This window comes from Corythoichthys intestinalis, chromosome 19 (assembly GCF_030265065.1).
Source record: "Corythoichthys intestinalis isolate RoL2023-P3 chromosome 19, ASM3026506v1, whole genome shotgun sequence".
Classification (NCBI taxonomy): domain Eukaryota; kingdom Metazoa; phylum Chordata; class Actinopteri; order Syngnathiformes; family Syngnathidae; genus Corythoichthys; species Corythoichthys intestinalis.
The window spans coordinates 26,907,022-26,927,251 of record NC_080413.1 but is presented as its reverse complement, the minus strand read 5'-3'; the positions used below and the strand labels follow the sequence as shown (position 1 = coordinate 26,927,251).

General features: G+C 38.6%; 1 protein-coding gene across 7 annotated transcripts in view; it reads left to right on the top strand.

Moving 5' to 3' along the window:
* LOC130907760 (nesprin-2) overlaps nt 1-20,230 on the top strand; it is a 128,718-nt gene that overhangs the window by 48,572 nt on the left and 59,916 nt on the right. For 6 of the 7 annotated variants that reach the window (XM_057823187.1, XM_057823183.1, XM_057823186.1 and 3 more), the window contains 14 exons: nt 360-495; nt 4,664-4,846; nt 5,389-5,538; nt 7,583-7,759; nt 7,986-8,141; nt 8,231-8,380; nt 8,828-8,998; nt 13,701-13,834; nt 13,971-14,151; nt 16,478-16,660; nt 18,869-18,982; nt 19,089-19,243; nt 19,406-19,538; nt 19,956-20,050. In XM_057823187.1, the coding sequence (XP_057679170.1) occupies nt 360-495; nt 4,664-4,846; nt 5,389-5,538; nt 7,583-7,759; nt 7,986-8,141; nt 8,231-8,380; nt 8,828-8,998; nt 13,701-13,834; nt 13,971-14,151; nt 16,478-16,660; nt 18,869-18,982; nt 19,089-19,243; nt 19,406-19,538; nt 19,956-20,050 (2,118 nt within the window). The remainder of the gene's footprint in view (nt 1-359; nt 496-4,663; nt 4,847-5,388; nt 5,539-7,582; nt 7,760-7,985; nt 8,142-8,230; nt 8,381-8,827; nt 8,999-13,700; nt 13,835-13,970; nt 14,152-16,477; nt 16,661-18,868; nt 18,983-19,088; nt 19,244-19,405; nt 19,539-19,955; nt 20,051-20,230) is intronic. The other variant, XM_057823184.1, reaches the window with a different exon arrangement.

Genomic DNA, 20,230 nt, shown 5'->3' with positions numbered 1-20,230 from the left:
CTATCTGACAATACGGAGTTCTGCCGCTACCGTTTTTTTATTCAGTGATTTTGTCCAGGCCCTAAACAACACATTTTTATACTGATAATAATTAAGGATAAAAAATGATAGAGAATGGATTTTATGCAGGTGAACAAAGTGAACAAAGTTTCTTTTTCTGTTTTTCTTAGGTATTTACTTTAATTATACTGTATCTAGAAGATTTATCTGTAGCATGGATAATATCACAGAGAGTTAAAAGAAGGTCCTGTTATCAGTATTGGATCGAAGCCCCTTTCCTCCTCTCCCACTTAGAGAGACGAGTCATGTTCTGCTTCACTAACTGAACTGCCTATGTGTTATATTTGTCCTCCCCACAGATTCCAGACAGACTTTGCCTCTGTCAGTAAATGGCTCCTTGACGCCAACAAACACCTGACAATTTGGTCAGAACTGAGCACTGATGCCTCACATGTGAACCAGGAGAATGTTTGCAAGGGTTTCATCAAGCTTTTGGTAAGACTCCGGTCTCTACTAAGAACATTGACTAATGTTTCACAATAGACATGTGCCGATTACCAGTTTCTAGGTGTACCGTGGTATGAAAACATAAAGGTTTCAAAACTGCAAAAATTTTGCGCCATATTGTCCTTAAGGTATTAGCTATGTTTTGTCTCAAAAATGCATGGAGAAATCCCTCGCTTGCAGCTGTAAGGCCTCAACCCTCCCCCACCGGTTGTTGCTCAGTGTCAGTGAGTCAGCTGTGCTACACGATGGCTGGAAGAGGTGAAACTCCTGAACGTTTTCCCCCATCGAAGAAAACAAAATCGCTGAAATGGGAATACTAATACGGCAGAAAAGTTACAGACAGCCGCAGCTTAGAGGAGGAGGGCCAACCAACATGTTAAACATGTTTGCGGAGGGTAGCTGCCGAGGAGGTAGTACCTCCAATATGATTTCACATTTATACAAAATTAAAGGTGAGTAAACATTGTCATGAATGTTTCCCACCAGCTACGAGAGTTAACTCCAGTGTGTTTAGCGTGTCTAGAGGTGGTAAAACATGTTTTTTTCTCTCTGGCAACTGTCTGTGTTGAGAAAGAGAGTGTGTGTATAATGTAAACATGATACAAGTCATACACACATGCTTTTATGGAAAATAATTTAATTATTTTGTTCTGATGGTAATAATGTTGGGCTGTGGCTGTGGGTTTAGGCTCACCTAAAGGACGGCATTTATTTTAATTTTATTTAGAATTTTATATATATATATTTTTTTATTTGAACTTAACATTATACTTATGTTCCAATTTGCTTATATGTTTTGAAAAGTAAAAAAAAAATTTTAAAATTTTTTTTTTAACACAGATATTTCAAAGTAACACATTTTAGAGCTGTAATTGCAATACCGTGACACCGTGACATTTTGGCTTAAGGTAATCATACCGTGAAATTATCATACAGTGGTGTGAAAAAGTATCTGAACCTTTTGGAATTTCTCACATATTTGCATAAAGTCACCATCAAACGTGATCTGATCTTTGTCAAAATCACACAGATACAGTGTCTGCTTTAACTAAAACCACCCAAACATTTATAGGTTTTTCATATATTAACGAGGATAGCATGCAAACAATTACAGAACGGGGAAAAATAAATAAGTGAACCATCACGTTTAATATTTTGTGGCCTACAAGTCACTTGTTAAACAGAAAACATTGGCCATCTAACATAATCTGTAACATGTTATTATAACCATAGAATTAGAAGAATACGTGGCATGGTGGCTGGTGGTTAGCAGGACATGTCAGTTCTGAGCTTCAATTTTCAATCCCGAGCTCCTCCTGCCTTTCTGTGGATAGTTTGCATGGTCTCCTAATGCCTGAATGGGGTTTCTCCGGTTTCATTCCACATCCCAATAAATTATTTGGTCACTCTAAATTGTCCATCGGTGTGCTTTTATGTGCAAAAGGTTGTTTTTCTATATGTGCCCTGAAATTGGCTGACAACCAGTTCAGGGTGTACCTCGCCTCTAGCCCACACTCAGATGGAATAGGCTCCAGCACTCCCATGACCCTTGAGAGGTTAATTATTATAGACTAACGGTCCCCAACTTTTTTCTCACCGCAGATTGGTAAAGGCATTCCAATTTTAAAAATCTCGCGGACTGGCGGGGTGCCAAAGAAGTGTGGGGGGTGCACGTTAGCAAAACACAGACCTCGCCACGGCCAGGAAACGAAATCCCAAGTAGAAATGCTTTCTTTTTCTTGACTCTTATTTTTGCAAGGAGAAGGGGGAGATTGAAACGGTCATACGTAAGGTGAGCCACTTATCGAGTGTCCCATCGCCCAGGGACAAACACACAAACTGATTGGGTTTCCGTTCTGCAAGCCTGTTACTGCTGTTGCTCGTTTGAACAGACCTTTATGCCCGGTGCACACAAGACCTCATTGGCAATCCGCAGGGTTCTGATCGCTCCCAAGTGTCTGTTTATCGTACAACCAAGCACTGACTGCACTGCAATGAAAAGAATTAAGTTTCTGAAACATACTCACAGTGTGCCGCCATATCATATTGTATGAAGAACGCATGTGCAGTGAGTGCAGTGGTGCAGCAGTGTTGACAGACTGAGCTGGTTCCCACCGAAACGGGCGGGTTATATTTACGGTGTGATTGGGTTGGAGAATGTTCTGATCTGGCAACACTGAGGCGCAGCGGGCCGTTGGATCCTGATCTCTACACTTCTGTGTCAAAAGTGAACACATGATTTACAATCAGGGGTGAAAGTGGGCCGGAACAGTCCGGAACACCATTCCGGTATAAGATTAGGGGGCCGGAACGGGGCAGAATGGTGCTTTGATCCCAAAAATATGACGGCAACTGTCAAAATACTATGTAAAAATAAAAACAACCAACCAACCAACAACAACAAAAAAAACCTGCCAACATCTACCAACGTCAGATTTACAAACACAAGTGGTAACAACGAGCATAATAAAGTGCTTGTGTAGCGTCATCCATTTCCACCGATATTTATTATTAATTACCGTATTACCGACGACCCCCTCTTTTTCAAGACTCAAGTTTGAAAAAAGACTTTTTGAACACCAAATTAATTTCTATACAGAAAATAATTACAGTACATCCGAAACAAATGATTATAACAATATATTGGAGAGAAAAAGCATGTTATTTTGCTTCATTCAAATCTTAATATCTGAACATTTAAATATGTAAACTAAAGTGAAATCACAATCGTAAATGAATGGCTTCTGGTTTTTGAAATGTAAATAAACCAATCTATTGTGATAAAACAGCAAAATTGCAATAATTGCATTAACCATCAAAGTGAAGTCTAAGTGTAACTATAGTCTTGAAACAAATCTGAATAAGGAAAAACATTACAATAAAATAATGAGAGTAGCTGAGATCTATCATGACACAACATCGCTTCAATGATATCTGGCGCCATCTAGCATCGTGAATGGGGAGAGGAGCTTAGATTTGTCATGACAGAACATCGCTCCAATGATATCTGGCGCCATCTAGTGTCGTGAATGGGTATACTGTCTAGACCGCGAATATAAGACGACCCCCTCTTTTTCAGGCTTATTTCAATGCCAAAAACACCGTCTTATATTCGGGCCAATACGGTATTTATTTATTCCACAGACGCTACGGCGCTTTCCCTAGCTGCTGCAGTTATCTGAGTCTGACGAGTTGCGTCGATGTGCGCATGCGCGCAGCAAAGCAAACTGCCTTGGACTCAGTTGTCCGTTCAATTGGCTGATATACTGACAGGTAATCAGCAGAGATAGTTAGCTCTGATTGGTTCGGTTCAAGTTTGCGTGATCTTCAAAATATATTCCATTTCACTGTGCATAATGTAAGGCATTTGTATTTATTTTTGTGAATGTATGTTACTTACTTACTTACTTATTATATCTTTATTATTTAAAAAAGAAAAAGTACATCAAGTACAGCTTCAATTTTAATGTACATCCAATGTTCTTAAGTAACTAAAATTGAGGTTTTGCATTTAGAAGTGAGGAAATGAGGGAAAATAAAAATTTAGAGATGAAGGTTGGGGTTAGTGCTGTTTTTGTTAACTTTTTAAAAAATACAATTTTGAATGAAAATCAGTTGTTTTGTTTGTATGTGTTATAGAAATAACAGTGCCAAAAGCAATTTTATCTGTATTCATTGGTTTTAGGAGGTTTGACCCTCTCAGACCCCCAAAAAATAAAAATTCTGGCTCCGTGGCGACCTTTACGTCAGTGAGTCCTGGCGACAAATCCTAGCACTTTCACCCCTGTTTCCAACTAAAATGTTATGTTTTTTGCGGACCGGTTCCAAGAGGCTCACGGACCAGTACCGGTCTGTGGACCGGTGGTTGGGGACAACTGTTATAGACGATAAATTAATTTTACGAATTACATATCAAAAGAATGCATAAAGTCACAATTTGATATATTGGTTTCTTGAGGATGTTTTGCCAACTGTAGTCCTGTGAAGCCCTTTAATTCATTGTTTTTACCAAATTAAAAAAATGCTTCTTTATGATTAAAGGTTATACAAATAAACTTGATACTTCACTCCAATTTAAAGACATCAATTTTACAGTCATTTTCCTATTGTAACATTTAAAATGAGTTTTCTGATAGAAGTTGAACATGTCCGGCAGGATTTCTCTATAGAGATGGAAAGCATGTCTGCCATCAAGAAATCTACCTCCAGAGAAGCCACTCAACTTCTTCATCTGAGGGAAATGGAATGCCCTGGTCTGAGAGGGTGTCTCGCAGAACTAGAGGATACCTGGTGCAAGGTCACCTCTGACCTAGCAAATATACAAGACCAGCTACAACAGGTCCAAATGACTGCACGTAAACATATTGTTAAACATATTGCACTTTTCTACTTGTAAGATAAATGAAATAGCCAATACTTAACTTGTACATTAAGGGCGGTCCTGGCACAGTTGATAAAAGGGTCAATGGTTAGATCCTGCCTCCAATTGGCCTCTGTTAATTGTCCTTTAGCAAAACACTGAACCTGAAATTGGTCCTAGTGGGCATAGCAGCAACACCGCTATAATGGTGTTTTATGGATGTGTGTTTTTTTTTAACCACATGAACTCTGTGAACATGCCTAAAGTGACTGAATGTTCTGTTTTATTGAAGGACATTTAAAGGCCGCAGTTTATCAAAAATAATGAGGGTTCAGCCTTGGGAGTCAAAATCACTTCAGTCACATATTAAGACTAAATTCCCACAAGTGGGAGGATATCTTTAATTTCTAACTACCATTTATCACCTGTGACTACAAACCCATCTTTTCAACACTTGATTAAATACCAGTTTACCAAATGATGAGTCAATTTTAAACGGTGTGTGCTGCTTGTGTAATCAGAAGCTGCTGCTGATGTGGCCACCGATGCAACTGCTGGCTTACTTAGAAGATTGGCTCACAAAACAGGAGGTCCAACTGGAGAAGGAGGGAGAAAAAGTCCACAAGGTCACAGATGCTGCACATATCATTAAAACCCTGCAGTGTTATCAGGTACGCATACTGTAGCACCTCAATCCCATATCTAGCACCTTGACATATTGCTCCAGTTTGAAATAAAGATGTTAATTTACTGTATCCTCATAATCTTTTCCAACAAGCAGCTCTAGAGACATTGATGTTTTGTGACTAAGTGTTCAAAAATTGCAGATATCTCGTCTTTATAGATACTATTGTGTGCTAGCATCACCTCCCCACAATCCTGAAATCACATCCCACACAGCGTGGAAAGTTCACTATAAAAATACACTTGGCCAACCGATGTTTGGCCCAAAAACTTTCTGGGGACATTTTCTGAGATCATAAAGCAGACACATCAAATGATATATAATACATACATACAGTGCTGGCAAAAAGTATTGGCACCCCTGCAATTCTGTCAGATAATGCTAAATTAATCCCAGAAAATGATTGCAAATACAAATGCGTTGGTAGTAATATCTTTATTTATTTTGCTTGCAATGAAAAAACAACAAAAGAGAATGAAAAAAAAAAAAAAAGAATTTTACACAAACCGTCAAGAATGGGCTGGACAAAAGTATTGGCACCCTTTGAAAAATCATTTGATAGTTTTGTGTAATCAACAGCACCTGTTACTTACCTGTGGCACATAACAGGCGGTGGCAACAACTAAATCACACTTGCAGCCTGGTAAAATGCATTAAAGTTGACTCAACCTCTGTCCTTTGTCCTCGTGTGTACCACATTGAGCATGGAGAAAAGAAAGAAGACCAAAGAACTGTCTGAGGACTTGAGAAGCAAAATTGTGAGGAAGCATGGGCAATCTCAAGGCTACAAGTCAATCTCCAAAGACCTGAACGTTCCTGTGTCTACCGTGCGCTGTGTCATCAATAAGTGTAAAGCCCACGGCACTGTGGCTAACCTCCCTAGATGTTGACGGAAAAGAAAAATTGATGAGAGATTTCAACGAAAGATTGTGCGGATGGTGGATAAAGAACCTCAACTAACATCCAAACAAGTTCAAGCTGTCCTGTAGTCCGAGGGTACAACAGTGTCACCCCATACTATCAGTCGGCGTCTGAATGAAAAGGGACTCTATGGTAGGACACCCAGGAAGACCCACTTCTGACCCAGAGACATAAAAAAGCCGGGCTGAAGTTTGCCAAAACTTACCTGACAAAGTCAAAAACGTTTTGGATGAATGTTCTCTGGTCAAATGAGACAAAAGTAGAGCTTTTTTGGGAAAATGTATCAACATAGAGTTTACAGGAAAAAAAACGAGGCCTTCAAAGAAAAGAAAACGGTCCCCAATGTCAAACGTGGTGGAGATTCCCTGATGTTTTGGGGTTGCTTTGCTGTATCTGGCACTGGACTGCTTGACTGTGTGCCTGGCATTATGAAGTCTGAAGGCTACAAACAAATTTTGCAGCATAATTGGGCCCATTGTGAGAAAGCTGGGTCTCCCTCAGAGGTCATGGGTCTTCCAGCAAGACAATGACCCAAAACACACCTCAAAAAGCACTACAAAATGGCTTAAGAGAAAGCACTGGAGACTTCTAAAGTAGCCAGCAATGAGTCTAGACCTGAAACCCATAGAACACCTGCGGAGAGATCTGAAAATGGCAGTTTGGAGAAAGCACCCTGAAATCCCAGAGACCTGGAGCAGTTAGCCAAAGAAAAATGGTCTAAAATTCCAGCAGATTCTAAGAAACTTATTGATGGATACCTGGAGCGGTTGTTTGCAGTTATTTTGTCTAAAGTTTGTGCTACCAAGTATTAGACTGAGGCTGCCAATACTTTTGTCTGGCCCATTGTTGGAGTTTTTTGTAAAATGATAATGATTTTAAAAATTGTTCATTCTTTTTTGTGTTTTTTTCATTGCAAGCACAATAAATGAAGATATTACTACCAAAGCATTTGTAAGTGCAAACATTTTCTGGGAGAAATTGAGCATTATCTGACAGAATTGCAGGGGTGCCGTACTTTTGGCCAGCACTGTATACTGTTGCTTCATCAACTTGATCTAATTTCTCTTCATGGGAATGCTATAGGATTCATTGATATATTTTTTGTATAGGCATTAAAGATGTCTTTGGTCAATGGACAGCCTCTTCTGGAATTCCTCTCACAAACCCCTCGTAAAGTGATGGGAGTGGATGTCCAGACTCTTCGAGCGGAACGTATAATGTATGCAGAGCAACTTGGTGCCCTCAGGCAACGGTGGATTCACCTGCAGGGGTCGCTGGAGAGCCAGGTCTGTTTTTGTTGTTGTTTTTAAAAAAAAAAAAAAAATTCTGGACGCTTTATTATGCTGAGCAACATTTACATAAATACTCTGTTGTACTGTATAGTGATGCCATAAACCAATGTAGACAAGGTCATTTATAAACCTGTGAATTATGAGGAGTTTACAGTAATTAGTTATTCAATACTGTTTGTGTTTTCTAGCATTTTTATGTGTTGCACAATTTCTTTTGCAGATTCATGGTGATCAAGAGCTCTATTACACTTGTAGTGCGAGAGAAAAACAGTTGAAGCATCTCCGTCACTCAGTTGAACAACAGAAAAAGCAAATTAATCAGTGGAAATATCCTTCTAGTCAAACACAGATTCAAAAAGTTCTGCAGGAGTGGGAGGTATGCAAACATGATATGAGTTACAGGTTATATGCACCGTGCTTTCTGCCATTCTAATCTGAACAGATATTCTTGGATTTTTCCTCCAGGCCGTTGTTGGAAGAATAAAAGATGTGGCTGCAGCTCTGCAGGGGGTAAAAACCACACGAGTTTTTGTCGAAAAGGAGCATCCGTGTGATGTCGCTTTTTGTGAGCAGGCAGAGACTGTCAGTCTTGCTTGTGAGGATCTCATTCAGCAGGTAGAAATTGATGATAAATGGTAATCATGAATTTAAATTTGTGTAAATTGGTTAGTAGAATATATGATGAGAACTAACAAAGCTTCATCATCCAGAATATGTGCACTATACATTAAGAAGGTGCTGCAAGGGTGCACTTAGAATGAAATCTTGCCAAAGCACTCTCTATACACAACTCAAGTACTTCAAGTTTGCCCTCATTTCATAATAATAAACGATTCATATGACTATCATAACATTCCCCAGACAAGCAAAAAAAAAAAAAAAAAAAAATCACTGCTGTTGAATTGCAACTGCAATCATGTTTTGCCATTAGTCCTACTGGGTCATTATTCTATAAACTGATTGTTGCACGATAAGACCAAAACAACACACTTAAGAAAGTGTAGTTCCATTGAAATAATGACTGAAATATATTCACCCGTTTGGCTTTGTGTGGATTCTCAGATGCAAACTTTGGACCCTGTGTTACAACAAGTTGTCAAAGAATGGTCCTGTCTAGACAGGAATCTGCGGGAAGTTTCTCAGTATACTAGCAGGGTTCTCTGCACCATGAAGCTTAACAGAGAAAACTTGTTTTCACTGAAGTTGACAGAAGAGTATCTGGAACTTCTGCAGGTGAGCCCCATGTCTTTTGTACTTGTGAACCAAGGGCGTATAGGTTTGGTCTCAACATTGGTAGGGACACTTCTTGCTGGGGACAGGACATTCATAAGACCAAACAGATTGGGTGAACAGGGGTCAGGGCGACATTTCTCACGAATAAGAACCTAATTAAATGATAGGCTAAATGATCAATGCAATATTAATCTGTATTGATTTATACTAACTTTCATGTGTATTGGTTCAGGTGATACACCGTTTGATTCAAACCTTTGTTTTCAAAAACTACTAAAACATTTTGAAAGCTTCCAGAATAAATGCCTGGATTTTATTAGCAATTTTAAATTGCAACATTTGAACATAATTTAAATTACATTTACATACACAATAAATACAAATTTGTTAATAATCTCTTAACTATCCAGGAATGCAAAAATATAAACATTTGCCTTAAGACCACTCAACATTGTCTTGTCTAAATAAAGACTATGAAATATAAGCAGGGGTGCACATAAGTGGTCCGCATGCGCACATGCGGACTGGACGTAGACAAACGCGCTGGCCCTAAACGGCTTCCATACGCTTTTGCGTACCGATGGCTGACCACTGTTTTTGCGGCGGACACGAGAAAATAACTTCTCAAAATGTCGAAGAGGCAGGCCACACTGAATAATTACTTCCGTGTTCCCCACCACCGTCAAAAGACAGACAGACGACAGAGACGTCACCGGAGCTACCGAAAAAAAAGGACTTTTGCTGAAAAGTGGCTACAGGAGGTACGATGGCTAGAAGCAAATGATGCTCACACGGAAATGCGGTACAAAATGTGCCGTGAGAATCCCAATGTCGCCGATAAGAGCAGCGCATTTTATGTAGGGTCAAAGAATTTCAGCCATCCAAACTTTGAAAAGCACGAAAAAAACAGAGAGCATGTGGCAATTAAGCAAACTATTGATGTCAAACAGGACCCCACTCGCCCTATGGACAAGTAGCGAAATAGGGCGGAATAAAGGTAATGAACAGCGACATGCACTGACAAACTTGTTTTTGCTCGCATTTTACAAAGCTAAACATGCACGTTCAATGAGGTCTTATGAGGAGGACATCCCACTTTTAAAAAGGCTTGGAGTTAATGTGGGAGCCGCATAATGCCCTTTATTTTGAATTGGTGCTTTTTATTTCTTTACATTTCACTTCAAAGTAATGGCAATTTTGTTGTGTCAGTTGATGTTAATCAAGCATTAATTGTTAATATAATTAATTAAAGTTAATTGGCTCTAAGTAAAGCTTGTCATAAATTTATCGCATCAGGCGGGTCGGCTCTCAAGCTCAATGAGGACCAAGTCACATCTCCAGGTCCTCCTCTGAGAACCTGGGCAAAAAAATTATGTGCACCCCTCAATATAAGACTAATATAATATACTAATATATAATTACTAATATAATATAATAATATATAATTAGGGCTGTCAAACGATTAAAATTTTTAATCGAGTTAATTACAGCTTAAAAATTAATTAATCGTAATTAATCGCAATTAATCGCAATTCAAACCATCTATAAAATATGCCATATTTTTCTGTGAATTATTGTTGGAATGGAAAGAAAAGACAAGATGGATATATACATTCAACATACGGTATATAAAGACTGTATTTGTTTATTATAACAATAAATCAACAAGATGGCATTAACATTATTAACATTCTGTTACAGTGATTCATGGATAGAAAGACTTGTAGTTCTTAAAAGATGAATATTAGTACAAGTTATAGAAATGTTATATTAAAACGCCTCTTAATGTTTTCGTTTTAATAAAATTTGTAAAATTTTCAATCAAAAAATAAACTAGTAGCCCTATTCTGTCCTCAATGTGTGTGAGTACACAAATTGACAGATAGCGAACATAAGTTCCAAAAAGAAATCAGACGGTGTGGCAAAGTTGCATGGGCTTTACTGAAGTCATCTCTTTTTGACAGGAGCACGTTTCTTGTATTTTTGTAAAACTGAAAATAACAAGGCAATGTGTCAATAACTTGCATAAATCACAAAATAATATAAAATGTACACACACGTGTCCATTTGAGCAGTAGCACTAGCCAATTAGCTCACAAGCATCTAACAATGTAACTGCATTTCACCATATATGTGAACAAATTCAAATACACATCATCAATAACTATCTAATGCTCATGAATATAAACAAAGGAGGAATATAACTCACAAGCGATGCATGTATTAGACACAAACAGTGTGATGGGGCTATGAGAACTGCCACTGAATACTGGATGCGGACGTTAGCTGGTCTGAATAGCAGTGTCTATTAGTGTGAGTTCGCGTCGACATATAATCACGTCAGAAAAGCGCGCCGAAACCCAAATAATCAGCTGCACTGAATCGCCAGCAGAGGGCGACATTACGCCACATAACATATGCAAGTCACACCCAAGCGCCAGCAGAGGGCGGAAAAACTCCATAAAACACAATTAACAAGTTGGCCTCTCACTGTACTGACATTTAAATCTGTCTGAGCGGGCCTAGTGCGTTAATTGCGTCAAATATTTTAACGTGATTAATTTAAAAAATTAATTAACGCCCGTTAACGCGATAATTTTGACAGCCCTATATATAATATATAATAATATAATAATATATAATATATATATACATAATAATATATATATATATATATATATATATATATATATATATATATATAATTTACTAATATAAATATAAAGACTATGAGAAATATGACTGAAAAAACTTAGTCAGTGAATAACAAAAATAAATAAAAATGGAGCCTTCCTTCAGGTAAAACACTCCTGCTTTTGTCCACAAGCACAGTGAAACACAACAAAAAACGAAAGCTCCTTTGGGCTGCTTTAAGACCACATAAATAAAATAAAAATGAAAACTGGGGAGAAAGGGGTAAAACTCTGTTCACTACATTTCTCACACTTTAATTAATGTTAACAGTAGAAAACACATACAGGAAGACCCGTTTTTCTAAGCAGCTTTCTCCTCGAGTTTTGCAGGTTAGCAAATTCACACCGTTTAATATTATGCTAACTCTGATGCTGGTCGGACTTTCAGCAGCAAAATTAGTGAGGTGTTCCCCACCTCCAAAACATTGATATATTTTTACATAACTTACAGTGGCTGCTGCTGGAAAAAACAAACAAAAAACTTTTAATATCCCTTCTCTTCAAAGGGGGCGGAGGAGGCGGCATGTTGTCGACATGTATTTCTGTCAGGGCTGTGAGTGCGTGTGTGTGTTGGGAGAGGGGGGGTGGTCATCAGCCAATTAAATGTGTGTTTGTGGGGGGAGACTGTACTGGCACATTCAGCAAATGAAAAGGGGTAAAAGTCTTAATATAATGAAAATAATTCACTTAACATTGGTAGGGTCAATGGCGTACCGCAAGCAACACGTCACTTTGGCTCATTAATATTCCTGACGTTAGCAATTGTTGCTAGGCGTGTCAACCTCCCATTTGTCCCTAATAGTAAATGCATGGAAAAAGTGTACGAACGAGATGTTTACTGAGCTAAACCTACCAATTCTGTCCAAAAATGATGGCCCTGGTGTCAAATTCACTGGTAAAGATGTGGAAGAATATACAAATGTTCAGTTAAAGAGATGGCTTGAGTGTCGAGAACTGAAAAAGATGAATAAAGAGCCGATCTGATCCAGAGGTAGCTTTTTTATCGACCTTTTTCTTGTGTGCATTGCCTTACGCCGCTGACAATGACATTCTCCTGTTTCAACAATCTATTCTTTACCACCATATGCCCTGTCATGTATATTATATCATCGGGTTGTCTTATGTCTCTGACCGTTCTTGGGGGTAATATACATTGCTATTTTTGTGTAGCGATCGCAAATGCTACTCAGTGACAGCCAACGAACGCTTAATTTTGTCAAACATCTTAATTCTATAATTTATTTACACTTCCCCCTTACTAAAGTTTTTTTTTTTTTTTTTTTTTTTTTTTTTACAACAGAAAAGGTAACAACGGTGGCAGTCAGATACCATTTTAATTTTTTCAGGTCATTCATTGTCAGACAGAAGCAGCACGGCAAAATGCCATGCTAAAAAATAAGTAAAAATATCAAAATGGCTTACCTCGTCGTCCTCTGTAGGACCATGCCCCCCAACAAAATGTTTACTGCATATGAAGGTGAATGGCTTCCCCTTGCTGGTGTTTAAACTGGTCTTTTAACGTCCGCACTAGTTGAGTTTTTCCTCCGAGTTTTTGGCTTCGGGAAATGTATGAAGAAAACATCCCTCATATTTCGTAATGTCTAGAGTCGTTTCTACGAATTCCATAGCAGCAGTGTTTACTCGGCATGTTCTTTTTTGAAAGATTATGTTGACCAACTTCCGGGATAAGATGGCGACGTACTGTCTAAAAATAGCATTCGTGCGGTATGCTAATCTAGCCTTACAACATATGGGAAGACGATCTTAATGACCTATAACTGAAGTCATTATATATTGCAAATAATGTTGCTTAAAAGTTGGTGGGGACAATTCGGGCATCCTGAAAAGTTGGTAGTGTTATGTCCCTACCGTCCCAAGGCAAACCTACGCACTTGGTGTGAACGTTTTTTTTAATGACTTACTATTTCACAGTCATTGTAATAAAAAATCAAAATGATTTGAAATAAATCTGGCGTTTGCTATATGAAAAAGAAATGTTTTGTTCAAAGCAACTCCAGGAGATGTGTGAACAAGCGAAGAAACTTTGGACAGACATCAGCAAATCCTTTCAGATTCTTTTGAAGACTCTTAATGCTGAAGCAAGCCAGTCACTGAATGATCGGATAGAACAAGAGAGAAAGCGGTCAGTGACACAATCAAATATTTCTTTCATCACTTTGAAGTTATTTTGGTGGCCATTGTGTTGTCCACAGGTGTCGGACTGAGGAGTTTTACTGTACTGTAAGATATAAATTTAAAGTTACTTCATCTAATTCCAGGTGGGAGGACATGATGGATAAATTAAAGGAGGAACACCAGAAAACTGATGAGACTCTTATCCTCTGGCAGAAGTATAATCACGCCTTTGATAACAGTTCTCTTCAACTGGAACACCTTTGGTGTCAGTTCTCCTCCTTTTCACCCCAACAGGAACCACAGACTACTGTCCAGCTCATGGAGGTTAGTTCATGCAGTCCACATAAATTATGGAATTAACTGGATAATTTTTTAAGAGTAATTTTCAGTCCAGAAATCACTTTAACAAAAATTGTAATCATTTCTATTACCAAACAGGTGCATGGTCACAGAGTGCAATCAATTTATTTTAATTATTAGACCATAGACCACCCTTTTCTTTTTCTGTTATTTAGTTCTGAAGAATAGTTGAATAACCTGCTTGACTCATCGTGTACTTATATTGATTGAGAGGATGAACTCATGACTGTTATGCCTCTTTCGCTCTGCTATGTTGGTTGGTGGTCGTGTACAGTCCACATGCTGCATTAGAGGTTGTTTTGAAAAACAAAATTGAGGGGCAGAGGGTTCAAACTTTAATATTTTCCACATCCCTCCTCAAACATGGGATTTTAGTCAGAATCATTCATGCGAACAACTGTTTTTCAAGCAATGAGGTCAAACAGATATGAGCATTTATTTTGTAAATGCTTTGACCATTACCGTAATTTTCAGACTATAAGCCGCTACTTTTTTCCCTCCTTTTGAATCATTCGGCATATAGTCCATTGCGGCTTATTTGTTCATTTATTTGGTTTAATAGGTAAGACTGTCATAAGACTGTCATAAGACTGTCATAGTTTTTACATGACACTATTGGCATTACTGAATGCTTATGACAGATGTCATTAAATGACATCTGTTATAAGCATTCATTAATGCTCATGACAGTGTCATGTCATAATTATGATTGTCTAATATCAGTTTTATGGCGCCACTCAAATTAAATATTTCCAAATACCATAACTAGCAATTGATGTAACAACTGGAACAGTAACTGAAGAAATAATTAGCACAGAACTTGAATTTTGATTGTTTTCTACATCTGTAGCGTGCAATGCATGCTAGGAGGCATGGTGGACAATAACAGTGTTGACAGCAGGTGGTAGCATAGGTTGACTGTCTCCTCCAAGGGAGCAGTGATGGCCAAATGAAACTTCTTGAAGCAATGACGGAGGTTCATTTGGTCTTATGACAGTCGTATGATGCCGCTGTCAAATAAAGTGTTACCGGTTAATATCTTTTGGTATAAATATACAGTGAGGACAGCTGCATCTGATAGTCCAGTGCAGCATATCTATGAACAAATGCCATCTTCATGTTAAATTTGGTGGAAATTGGCTTCTAGACCCTACCCACGTGACGTCACAACTCCTTCCTCCTGACTGGTGCCGCCCAATTGTCCGTCAACACATCATGTTTACCTGTTACGGCTACGTACATTCCTCCTCTTTACGACGTGTTTTTCTGCTCGTTAACATTAATAATCAAAATGGTGAAGGCGTGTGTGGCGGTCGGTTGCAATAACAGAGAAGATAGACGGAGAAGACGGAGAGACTTGAAGTTCTACCGGATTCCGAGAGACCCGGAGAGAAGAGAGCGAGATGGGCTGCTGCAATTCGACGAGAAAACTGGGCTCCAAACGATTACCACAGATTATGTAGTAGTCATTTTATATCTGGTAAGATGCATTTAATATATATTTAGAGGGTTTTGGGCTGACAACCACAATTAAGATCATTGCTAGGCTAATCGCCGACAACATACACGTATGTATGTAGTGAGAGTGCTATCGCTAAACCATATAAACATTTAAAGCCCTAACTCCATTGACAAACGACATGAAATACATTAGACTTGACAGTGGATGTTAGCAATAACAAAAGATTTTGAATTGAAAATTTCGTAACTCACCTTTCCAAGCACAAGATAGATTCCTGCCGAATTTTCGTGGACGAGGACCTGTTTCACCCAACCAGCAATGAAGTATTTATAAGCCTCCAAGCTCTTAAAGTTTTTCAAACTTTCGTGAGAATAGGCTGATTTTGTGTGGACAAGATAGTTGTACAGTTCAGGGTAGCTAGCAGATGTCAGGCAAATACGGCGGAGACAGCGGGTCGAAAAACATCGATTTAGGCATCAAATATGGATCTGGCGAATGGATAAACTGAAGCTTTTCCACATAACGCCTTTTATGCAACGCATCAAGTGAGTTTACGGCATCCGAAAGCACCGGGTCTTCCATGAAATGCATTATAAATTGCTCGATCAATTGAAACCATTGATAATACAGACACAAAATGACGGACAAGGGGGCGGAACCATACAGCGAGCACGTGATTTTGTGACGTCGGTGGGTAGGGTCTATAGTCAGGTGCGCGTTATTGTGCGAAAATTACGTCATGTTTTTAAAGCTAATTTGCTCACTTGTGTCCAGTCATCAGTGTCACCAATCTGTTTCATTCTAACATTCCTTTTCATCACTGCAAAGAAACTGCAGAATTTGTCTGAGGATCTACAAAATAGCGTGGAAAATGTGCTGGCCTTGTCAAAGCCTCTCATTGGATGTCTCAAACCACTGGCCCAAAATGTTGTCCAGTCAGAGAGCATGGAGCTGTCACTTGAAGTCCTCCTGCTGAACCAGGCGATGTCAGACACAAAGAAAAGTTTTCAGGTATTGTCTAAATCACAGGGTTAATTATAAACCATAGATCAATTGAAGTTGCAAGGGACAATTAATTACAAAACAGTGGGTAATATTTTTGAGAGGAATGTACAGACTTTATTGAGAACCAAGGCGCTTCATGGACTGGTCGCCACTCATCCGTAGGCTACAGTAAGACAAACTACCATTCACATTCTTACATTTGTCACTTTTCGAATATGGGAACCTGAGTACTTAGTTCCTATAGCTATTGGCCTCTCCAGTACTTATAGGCAGAGATGGGTAAAGTAGCAAAAAATATTACTCAAGTTAGAGTAGTGTTACTTTTAAACAATATTACTCAAGTCAAAGTAAAAGTAGTCATCAAAAAAGTTACCCGAGTACAGGTAAAAAAAAAAGTGTTCGTTGAAAAGAATACTCATTGAGTAACGTTGTGAGTAACTGCTTACAATGTCTGATTTTTTAAAAAAATAATGGTATTTTTTTTCTAAGCACAACTTCATGTATATTATTATACTGTACTATTACCTATTACATGACCACATTATGCTAAAATGATGACACAAAAATCATCAAATTCAGCCCAGAACAACATTATGACCCATCATCTGTCCAAAGAGCATGAGTGCCCTCTAGTGGAGGAAAAAACATTGTTAGTCACGTGTTTATTGTTGTGACGTTTTATTGGTGAAACTGAGACAGCTGCTATCGGCATCTCTGGCAAAAACAATACATAGAATAAATAGGAAAAATGTTACGACTCTAGTGTAGCCCAAAGTAGTGGAGTAAGAGTATTGTTTCTTCACAACTCAAGTAAAGGTAAAAAGTATAGCGTGGTAAAACTACTCTAAGAAGTATATTTTTTTTTCCAAAAAGTTACTAAAGTAAATGTAACGGAGTAAATGTAAAGCGTTACTACCCACCTCTGGTTATAGGAACGATCCTTCGCTAGGCAGTCGTGTTCAAACTTGATACGAACTGCTGTGACGTTGGAGTCTGCACCAGTGAAGCATTATTTTCTCGCCACACCCACCTCCGGCAAAATAAAACCGCGAAAATTAAGGTGAACGGAAAACAACGAAATGGAGAGGACAAAGTGTCAAATCTTGCATGTCCGAAGGAAATAGTTTCCGTCGGCGAGCAAATCTAGTATCCAACTATGAGACTGGAAGAGCACATAGATTTAGTACTGGGAAGTTTTTTTTAAAAATACTGTATGTTGGCGCCTCGAGACGCACGAGTATGGAAGGGGAGTAGCTGCTGATTTCAGCAAATCACCAAACACCTACGTAATCGGGTTCCTACGGCCACACTGAAAGTAACTACCTTAGAGTAGGAGCTAAAATGTTTCCCAGAAACATTTTAGCATTGGTGGAGTTTGACTTTTGTGGCAGGAGGGGCAAAACATGTTGATGACCCCTCCCTAGGCTTCTTAGGACAGCTAAGCTTTTGGCCAAGATCATCATCCATTGAATTTGGTATTGGCTGGTTTTGGCTCTGTTGTACAATTAACGTCTTTAGTGGGGCAAACTGAAACTCTGCTTACAATTTTGGTGGTGCTCTCCGGCGTTTTATGGTCCATATCTTCAATCCTTGGTTCTCGCTTTTGAAAGCTTAGGTTTGAAAAAAATTCTCTTCTGTCGTCAGTTGTTTTTTTTTAATTGTTTTTTTTTTTCTGCTAAGCAAAGCAAATGACCGTCTCTAAGGTACTAGTCACATTATCTGTTCGAAAAATAATTTTGAACCTTTAAAGAAATATATTTTTTTGATCATTTCACTCATTTTTGTTGTGTGTTTTATTGCCTTACAGCTTTTATAGACAACATTTTACCGGCAAAGTCTTAATTTTAAATTCATATATAGGAAAGTCAATTGCTTGCAATGATATTTTCGGCCACCAGGGGGCTATGTCCCACGGCCGCACATTAATCTCCGCGTATGGTTCCTCGTACCGAGTTCCTACATGTGCGAACACTCAAAATGATGTCATCGTCCCTCAAAAGGATCTAGGTATTAGGTAGTTCATACAATGCAAAAGCGGCTATTGACACACATTGGGGGGAAAAAGGATTCTTCAGTTAAGCTAATATGTTTATTTTTTGGAATTTGGGAGTAAACTGGAGTTGAGTGAGGAAAACAATGTCCTGGTCAAGATTTAAACACAGAGCATCTTGACTGTGAGACAGATGTGCTAACTCTGTCCCATTTCTTTCTTAGGAAGATTTGGAAAACGACACACTATTTCACACGCAGCTGGAAGCCCTTGAGCAGCAGATACAAAATATAGTGCATGGGGAGAAATCTAACATGAATGACAAAGACATTGTGAAGGTTGGTTTGAGTACGTGCCAGCAGACAGGAGCAATGGTTGCTTTTAAAGTTTTTTTTCGATCAGATTATCTAATCAAGGGCTCTGTTTTATTTCTTGGCTGTATAGCAAGAGCTTTTGAAACTAATTGAACGGCTTCCATCAGTGGTTGATGTCAGCGAGATGAGTGGCTGTGTGATCCTTAACAAGGAGGAGAAAGACACACTGCACAAGCTCAGCAAAAAATGGACCCACAGTGTGAATCACATGTCCTTTTTGTACAGGTGAGAATGTTTAATCAGTGTGACAGTGAAATGAGACTACTCTGTGGAGAATAGAACCAATAGTGTAGAACAGGATGAGAAGGAGTGTCATTCAGTGCACTAAAATACCTTTTGGCACAAAATTATATTCCTTTTTTATTTGTATGAATGCTGTTTGTTCAGAACTCTGCAGCGTGAACTTCAGCAGTCCCAAGACTTTCATCTGAAGTGTCAGGAGCTAACATTTATTCTGGAGACGCTAGAGTCAGAACTTCCAGAGAGCTTCAACATCCAAGAAAAACTTGCTGTCCAGCAGGTACATTGGTACAATCACGTATATTTGTGTCAAATGCTGAACTCCCATTTGCTCCCGATTCTTCAATAGTATTAAAATGCTTTAAGTACCTTAAATGTACAAAAGGGTGATCAATGTGAAAGTCCTTTTCCCATTTACGGATAACAATACCCCAATATGCTATAAATGTGATCGCAAATATAATGGCTTTATTTACTTAGGTTGACAAATTAAACTATGGTTTGAGTAACATCATGGTCAATGAAGCCATTTTGGCAAAGTGCTTCATCCAAAAAGTTGAACTTGTGACAATATTTATGTTCATTTAAGAATTGCAGATGAATCCTCAAGTCAATCCTCTGCATTCCAAAGATATTTTGTTGTTTGTAACTTACATTATTATGTTATTATAATTGTGTTGTTTTATAACCGATTAAGAGGCATCAGATTGAAGTGATTACTGGACAAGAGCTTCTTCAAAGTCTGCTTTGCAATGCATTGAAGTCCGTGGAAGAGCAAACAATAGAGGAAAAGTAAGTGATCATAATATACACACACACTCACCGCCCACTTTATTAGGTATACCTGTCCAACTGCTCGTTAACACTTAATTTCTAATCAGCCAATCACATGGCGGCAACTCAGTGCATTTAGGCATGTAGATATGGTTTAAGACAATCTCCAGCAGTTCAAACAGAGCATCAGTATGGGGA